Below are 8,455 nucleotides of genomic sequence, written 5' to 3' on the forward strand. Positions count from 1 at the left end.
CGTAAATTACAAATTTAGAAACGCGTAGAACTGATTAGTAAAAACAGTAAAATTATATAGAGAATCCTGTGACCAAACCTATAGGCTATACTGCCGACTCTCTTTCCAACCTAGCGAATGGAGTCATTTTACCCAATGTTCGTAGTCCTAGGAGTAATAAATAATGATATAAAATGTTTTGAATGAGCTCGGTGGTGTGAGTGATTGATTGTAAGATCTCACAAATTATGACTTTGAAGCATTGCAGAAGCAAATTTATTCAAATGCGAGAAAGACAACGGGTTAAGATTATGTTGGGTTACGTTGTTATATATATTAGGTTGATATTGTAGAGCATTAGGTTAAGATTGTAAACATTGGTGAAGAACTATTTAAACCTTGTTGATGAGCCCAATTTTATCGTTGACAGCTTTTAACGCTTAATCTGTATAATTTCGTCAGTTTTTTTCGTTAGGCTGAACATGGCAACGGCAGGACATGGGTCTCCCACCGGAGTTGGTCAGAACTGCTGTGATGGGTCTCCCACCGGGGTTTCCCAGGTCGACTGTGACAGCAAAACAAGCAATGCTGAAGACCAGACGGCAGCACACGTCAACTTGGATAACGCTGGTGAGAAACCCTACATATGTGGGGAGTGCGGGTACAGAGCGACTTACAAGTCTGGCTTATCCCGACATATGAGAACTCATACAGGAGAAAAACCCTACAAGTGTGACCAGTGTGACTATTCTGCAGCAAATAAATCCAGTTTGGACTATCATCTAGTAAAACACACCGGTGAGAAACCCTACATGTGTGGGGAGTGTGGGTACAGGACAGCTCAAAAGTCTAACTTATCCCAGCATATGAGAACACATACAGGAGAAAAACCCAACATGTGTGGAGAGTGTGGATACAGGACAGCTATAAGGTCCAACTTGTCCCTACATATGAGAACACATACAGGAGAAAAACCCTACATGTGTGGGGAATGTGGATACAGGACAGCTGTGAGGTCGAACTTATCCCAACATATGAGAACCCATACAGGAGAAAACCCTACAAGTATGATGAGAAACCCTACATGTGTGGGGAGTGTGGGTACAGGACAGCTAAAAGTCACACTTATCTGAACATATGAGAACTCATACAGGAGAAAACCCTACAAGTGTGACCAGTGTGACTATTCTGCAGCACGGAAAGCTCATTTGGACACACATCTTGCAAAACACACCGGTGAGAAACCCTACATGTGTGGGGAGTGTGGGTACAGGACAGCTCAAAAGTCTAACTTGTCCCAACATATGAGAACCCATACTGGAGAAAAACCCTACAAGTGTGACCAGTGTGACTATTCTGCTGCAGAGAAATCCACTTTTAACAAACATCTAGCAAGGCATGCTGGTGAGAAACCCTACATGTGTGGGGAGTGTGGGTACAGGACAGCTGTGAGGGCCACCTTATCCCGACATATGAGAACCCATACAGGAGAAAAACCCTACAAATGTGACCAGTGTGACTATTCTGCAGCACGGAAATCCACCCTAGATAATCATAAAGCAAAACACACAGGTGAGAAACCCTACATGTGTGGGGAGTGTGGGTACAGGACAGCTCAAAAGTCTAACTTGTCCCAACATATGAGAACCCATATAGGAGAAAAACCCTACAAGTGTGACCAGTGTAGCTATTCTGCAGCCTCTAAGTCTATCCTAACTCAACATATGAAAATTCACACGGAGGCACAAACTCTGCAACTGTGACTATCTCGTATGGGCATCAATATTGATATCAATAGAGACAAACTATACTGATGAGAAGACTATGCGTACACAATTATTATTAGTTAAACTCTTGACTAATATCAGCTCTTTAAATTTGGATTGTAGTGATTAGCAGAAGTGTAAAATGACCGATGTGCTTAAATAGTTTCCAACAGTAGAAAGTAATTTTACGGCAGTGAAAATGTAGAAAAAAAATCCTGTTTGCTTTGCCTTTCTTTTAGAGGATGTATCCATAGAAATTTTCGATTAAATCGTTATGTACCTTGAGCGTGATATTTACTTTTTGTTTCCTTTTTTCCTTGGATGGAATATTGTCAGAGGTGGTGAGTTGATCATAAAACACAGTAATCAAGATTCAGACCAAACAGTTTGGTTTTTACATTAATTTCTGTACTGATTTGTCCCTTTGGTTGTTTAGCTGGTCTGTTTGAAGTGTAAAACGTTGACATTATGAGGAAACTAAAACGTAACATGCCAACTGACGTCAAATGTACTACGTAGGTAATCAGGTCTACAATTTCACCTTTGAACCACATAAAGTTCACCTCTGACTTCACGAGACGAAGGGAAAACAAAGCTGCCCGAGTTCCTGTTTACGTGAAGAGAAAAACCATCATAGGAAGCAGGTAAGGCTTAGAAACGGACAGAAAAGTATTCTGATGTTGAGGGGAATAGTTTAAGACCATTTCTGTGGAAGAAGAACCGCAGTAGGATGATAATTTGTAGGCATTTTCGGGATGTGAATATCGTTGAATTGAAGGGGGCCTGTCACTGAATACCATCCAGCAGCTTTGTAGCGGCGACCGATTTATGAATAATTTATTATCAAGGCCTACGCACCCGGTTCTTTCATTTGCAGAATAGCCATTACAAAAGGCGTGATCCAGGGTTGCACGCAATGGGCGAAACACGTACTGTTCACATTAGCAAAATTTCACGGTCTGAGAAAAATGGAGATGTTTACGGAACTATATGTCCACGGTGGCGACAGGTGCAGGAAAAAGAAAGTCCAGGAATAATTTGTTAACTGTAATGATAACTTCACTGTACAAAAGTGGCAGTGAAAACAGTGTACATAATAGTGAAAAAGTCAAGAATTACAGTAGCCAATTACCACTGAATGACTGATCCGTGTTGGCACACAACGGGCGAAAACATGTATATCACATCCATTGTTCGGGGCTACATGTACATGGGCGTACTCTCCAAGCAGAGGTTGTGGGGGAATGATCGTTAGCTTTTTATATATGGCTGGTTTTTTTTTGTCGCTAATCCCGTCGGTAGCCGGTGACCTTCTCTGGCTAATGGATACTGCCTGGCCAATTTGATACTGTCTTTTTGCCACCGAAAGGGATCTGCTTGGAGATTACCAGGGCTCGAAACTAACGGTGTTCCGATGGCCAGTGACAACTGAAAAATAAGCTGGGGCAACTAAAAAGATAATTTGGGACATTTTTGGGACAATAGAAAAATAGTCAGAATGTCAGCCCTTCTTTTGTTTGGCTTCACTACCCAAAATTTCCCGTTTACTCGACAATAAATTATGGCGCACCTAGTGCCTGGAATTCAGAATGTAAGCAAAATAAAGCTGACTTCAAATTCACTTCCTGTAAACAGGTTAGAACAGTTCATTCCTCACTTCGGGACATTTGAAATTTATTTTCGGTTCAGTGCTGGGACAATAGGAAAAAAAACTTGATTTCGAGGCCTGATGCATTAGGCAAAGTAGCCTTTGTTGAGGGCATTCAATAACATAATAAAATATTAATGTTAAAGAAACGCAAAAGGCGTAAATTATAAATTTGTGAACGCTTGAATTGATCTGTGAAAACAGCGAATGAAGTTAGGGGAAGTTGTTTGTGTGTGTGTGTTGGTAGCCAGGTATCCAGTCTGAACGTGGTCGGGGCCGAAAGATCTCTGTCCCGCCCACCTCACATAGGTTTCCCGGTGTGTATTTCACGAGAGATTGATTAGCCCTTCCCCAGGCATACTGTCTCTTATTAGCGTAACACTCCTACCTGGACGGCCTGTTGCACTGGGCGGGGGAAGCTATTAGAGCCCCCGAAGAAACAGCCTGCCCGGACACCCCAATACCCCCAAGTTTGAACCATTGAACTTTAAAAGTTCTTTTTTTGCTCTACAGACCAGACATGGCAACGTCAGGACACGGGTCTCCCACCGGAGTTGGTCAGAACTGCTGTGATAGGTCTCCCACCGGGGTTTCCCAGGTCGACAGTGACAGCAAAAAAAGCAATGTTCAAGACCAGGCGGCAGCACAAGAAGTCAACTTGGATAATGCTGGTGAGAAACCCTACTTGTGTGAGGAGTGTGGGTACAGGGCGGCTTACAAGTCTACATTATTTGTACATATGAGATCCCATACAGGAGAAAGACCCTACAAGTGTGACCAGTGTGACTATTCTGCACAACGGAAATCCATTTTGGACAAACATCTAGCAAAACACACTGGTGAGAAACCCTACATGTGTGGGGAGTGTGGGTACAGGACAGCTGACAGGTCTCACTTATCCATGCATATGAGAATCCATACAGGAGAAAAACCCTACAAGTGTGACCAGTGTGACTATTCTGCAGCACAGAAAGGTACCCTGAACCAACATATAGCAAAACAAACTGGTGAGGAACCCTACATATGCGAGGAGTGTGGGTACAGGGCAACTAAGAAGTCTCACTTATCCCGACATATGAGAACCCATACAGGAGAAAAACCCTACAAGTGTGACCAGTGCAACTATTCTGCAGCATTGAAAGGTACATTGGACAAACATCTAGCAACACACACCGGTGAGGAACCCTACATGTGTGGGGAGTGTGGATACAGGACAGCTCAAAAGTATGACTTATCCATGCATATGAGAAACCATACAGGTGAAAAACCCTACAAATGTGATCAGTGTGACTATTCTGCTACAAAGAAATACTATTTAGACCAACATCTAGCATCACACACGGGTGAGAAACCCTACATGTGTGGGGAGTGTGGATACAGGGCAACTCAGAAGTCTCACTTATCCCAACACTTAAGAAACCATACAGGAGAGAAACCCTACAAGTGTGACCAGTGTGACTATTCCGCAGCATGGAAATCTTCTTTGAACAAACATAAAACAAAACACACACCTTTTCCCCATACAAGAGAAAAACCCTACAAGTGTGACCAGTGTGACTATTGTACAGCGTTTAAAATCTAGAAATATATACTGGTGAGAAACCCTACATGTGTGGGGAGTGTGGGTACAGGACAGCCAAAAAGTACCACTTAGCCCAACATATGAGAACCCATACAGGAGAGAAACCCTACAAGTGTGACCAGTGTGACTATTCTGCTGCACGGAAATCTCATTTAGACGATCATCTCGCAAAGCACAGTGGTAAGAAACCCTACAAGTGTGGGGAGTGTGGATACAGGGCAACTGTTAAGTTGACCTTATATCGACACATGAAAACCCACATGGGAAAAAAACCCTAGATATTTTCCAGTATGCAACTATTCTGCAGCACAGAAACCTTACTTGTGTGAAGGTGTGTGGATACTGTACTGCTCAAATGTCCTACTGGGCAAACTCTTCACTGTTAGGACCTAAATAACTCTACCTGTCTATACTTTGCATGATGTACAAAATGACTAATAAACTGGTGGACGTCCCAACTACTACCTAATTAATACCAGCCCAGAAGAGAACAAGAAATAGTCATGCCTTCAAGTACCAGAGTTATCAACCATAGGATTGAGGTGTTCTAGAATTTATTCTTTCCTAGAACTACCGCAGAGTGGAACTCACTGTCACCAAGTAAATTAGAGTTAGAAGTTCAAGGCTAAGTTAGGTCTAACAAGTCGATCGGTGTACACAGTTTTTAAGCATTGAAATTTTTGTAAATAATGTATTACATGTGTATATAGCTTGATTTTGCATTGTACAATATTCGATGTTTAATGTATTATATTTTATGTTTGAAGTGCAATATTTAATGTTAATGATGCTCATTATTGCAATTTGTTTTGTTTTTAATAATGTAATCCGTATTTATATTGTGCACATTGTGTTTGGGAGGACAACTTGTAAAGGTGTCAATGCACCTGTTTTGTCCTCCCCTCCACTTGTATACATATATCTGGTGGTAAACCCAAATAAACAAATAAATACATGAATCGTACATTGCGACAATACCTTTGTATACGCGATCCCAAATGTAAAATATTCTTATATATAATAAAATATATACATAAATAAATGGCTACCCAACAATACTGAGTCATATAGATATTGCTAGCATGTAGACGTGTTGACAGACGTAAAATACATTATCTGGATAATCAGGAGAGAATTCTAACCTTTGACCTACACCACAATCACCTATGACCTCATGCAATACGAGCATGCGGAAAGCTTTCCGAGTTCCGGTTTACGTGAAGAGAAAAACCATCATAGGAAGCAGGTAAGGCTCAGAAACAGGCAATAAGAAACGTTATCAAGACTGACGTGCTGGCAGACGTAAAGTATACTATCTGGGTAATCAGGAGAGTATTTTAACCTTTGACCTACACCACAATCACCTCTGACCTTACGAGACGAAGGAAGGACAAAGCTGCCCGAGTTCCGGTTTACGTGAAGAGAAAAACCATCATAGGAAGCAGGTAAGGCTTAGAAACAGGCAGCTAAGTACGTGATAACGAAAATAAAGAATTTGAGATCATTTTCGTTGAAGAAAAACCTCAGTTAGATCGTGATTTGTTCGCCTTTTCTGTATGTAAACATGGTACGAAATGTGAAGGGGGAGGGGGGCGATACAAAACATACGTGCAATCCGGGCCGGCCCTTACATCTAAACTAAGACGTTTTCGTCTTAAAACCGAGTCTTTTGGTGTAACATAATGACAGCTTGTTGCTTTAGAGTGAAGGGAAAATCTGCACCAGGAAGTTTTATATAAATTTTGAGCCACTGAGCCCCGAATACGAACTTCAAGGTTTTTCTAGTTGTCTGCCATTCATTTTGCCATTTCGTCTTTTGTGCTTGACCAAGTCGACTGCAAAATTGCGTGATCATGCTCATTCTTTATCTCTCTAGTCCTCGGGGCTTAACTGCATTGGTCATCATCAAAAATGATAGAGCAATACTTGGAATATAAACTATTATATGCATGTATTAACATGTAAAATTACTAGTACTGTGCGTTGTGTGCATGTTGTAGTCAAGAAATGAAGCGTGATTGCGATCGTACGGTAACGAGCTTGGGGCAAGAGGGAGGGGGGCGGAAGTGGTAAAAAAAAGTTGCGATCATGAAAATTTAGCGGTGGAATAGTGACCGCTAAAACCGCTATAATTAAGTGACCGTTATCAGATCAAGAATTACAGTATACTTGTTTGGCTATGCCCACCCCCCATAGAACAGAAATGGAAGATTCCAGCTGTGACCCATGTGTTGAACACCCTGGGAAGGAGCTGGACTGTACTGAACATCCTGGGAAGGAGATGAACTGTACTAAATACCCTGGGAAGGAGACAACGGACATGGACCCTCAAGGCAATATGGGGAGGCCCATGGTTAAAAACACTGGTGAGAAACCCTACATGTGTAAAGAGTGTGGGTACAGTACAGCTAACAAGTCTCACTTATCCCGACACATGAGAACCCATACAGGAGAAAAACCCTACAAGTGTGACCAGTGTGACTATTCTGCAGCTCACAAGCCCTCCTTGGACCAGCATATGGCAACAAAACACACCGGTCAGAAACCGTACATATGTGGGGAGTGTGGATACAGGACAGCTAGAAAGTATCACTTATCCCGACACATGAGAACCCATATGAGCATGAAACTCTACCCGTGCAACCAGTTTGACTATTCTGCAGCACAGAACTTCACTATTGAGAAACGCTCTTGCAAGAAATCCTACATGTGTGGGGAGTGTGGGTACAGGACAGCTCACAAATCTCACTTATCCAGACACATGAAAATACATGTTGGTGAAAAACCCTACAAGTGTGACCAGTGCGACTATTCTGCAGTACAGAAATCCACTTTGGACAAACATCTAGCAAAACACACTGGTGAGAAACCCTACATGTGTGGGGAGTGTGGGTACAGAGCAGTTTTAAAATCTCAGTTAAACCAACATATGAGAACCCATACAGGAGAAAAACCCTACAAATGTGACCAGTGTGACTATTCTGCTGCACAGAAATCTAATTTAGACCAACATTTAGCAACGCACACTGGTGAGAAACCCTACATGTGTGGGGAGTGTGGGTACAGGGCAACTTTAAAATGCCACTTATCCAGACATATGAGAATCCATACAGGGGAAAAACCCTACAAGTGTGACCAGTGTGACTATTCTGCTGCACACAAATCTCATTTAGACTATCATCTCACCAAGCACACCGGTGAGAAACCCTACATATGTGGGGAGTGTGGGTACAGGACAGCTTACAAATTCAACTTACCCATACACATGATCATTTTATATCATATTATTTATTACTTCTACGACTACGAACAAATGGGTAAAATGACTCCATTTGCTAGGCTGGAAAGAGAGTCGACAGTATAGCCTATAGGTTTGGTCACCAGGCTTCTCTATTTATTGTTTTTACAAATCAGTTCTACGCGTTTCTATATTTCGTAATGTACGCATCGTGCGATTCTTTACAATACAATTAAAATTTC

At 41.9% G+C, this 8,455-nt stretch overlaps 3 protein-coding genes across 3 annotated transcripts in view; all 3 read left to right on the forward strand.

Moving 5' to 3' along the window:
* LOC109472454 (zinc finger protein 845-like) overlaps window positions 1–1,933 on the forward strand; it is a 12,266-nt gene extending 10,333 nt beyond the window's left edge. The window contains exon 3 of the mRNA XM_019772234.1: window positions 1,186–1,933. Within this exon, the coding sequence (XP_019627793.1) occupies window positions 1,186–1,742 (557 nt within the window). The 3' untranslated portion in view covers window positions 1,743–1,933. The remainder of the gene's footprint in view (window positions 1–1,185) is intronic.
* A 1,373-nt stretch (window positions 1,934–3,306) lies between these two features.
* On the forward strand, window positions 3,307–5,253 carry LOC109472441 (zinc finger protein 486-like). Its single transcript, XM_019772225.1, has 4 exons — window positions 3,307–3,336; window positions 4,031–4,232; window positions 4,653–4,886; window positions 5,054–5,253. The coding sequence occupies exons 1-4, from the start codon at window positions 3,307–3,309 to the stop codon at window positions 5,251–5,253; spliced, it is 666 nt and encodes a 221-aa protein (XP_019627784.1).
* Window positions 5,254–6,295: 1,042 nt separating this feature from the next.
* On the forward strand, window positions 6,296–8,228 carry LOC109472442 (gastrula zinc finger protein XlCGF8.2DB-like; the record flags this gene model as incomplete). Its single annotated transcript, XM_019772226.1, has 2 exons — window positions 6,296–6,420; window positions 7,177–8,228. A coding segment is annotated over exon 2 (1,050 nt), but the record flags the coding sequence as incomplete, so codon positions are not given.
* Between the last annotated feature and the right edge of the window lie 227 nt (window positions 8,229–8,455).

Source organism: Branchiostoma belcheri, unplaced genomic scaffold, assembly GCF_001625305.1.
Source record: "Branchiostoma belcheri isolate BF01 breed outbred unplaced genomic scaffold, Haploidv18h27 scaffold276, whole genome shotgun sequence".
In the NCBI taxonomy this organism is placed as follows: Eukaryota; Metazoa; Chordata; class Leptocardii; order Amphioxiformes; family Branchiostomatidae; genus Branchiostoma; species Branchiostoma belcheri.

What these genes read in the sequence shown, in the direction of transcription:
- LOC109472441 (XM_019772225.1), top strand. Translation starts at nt 3,307, where the DNA reads ATGGCGCACCTAGTGCCTGGAATTCAGAAT. An exon ending in TAGTGCCTGGAATTCAGAAT is followed by an intron (nt 3,337 to 4,030) that starts GTAAGCAAAATA and finishes GTTCAAGACCAG; the next exon opens with GCGGCAGCACAAGAAGTCAA. An exon ending in ACATCTAGCAAAACACACTG is followed by an intron (nt 4,233 to 4,652) that starts GTGAGAAACCCT and finishes GAAACCATACAG; the next exon opens with GTGAAAAACCCTACAAATGT.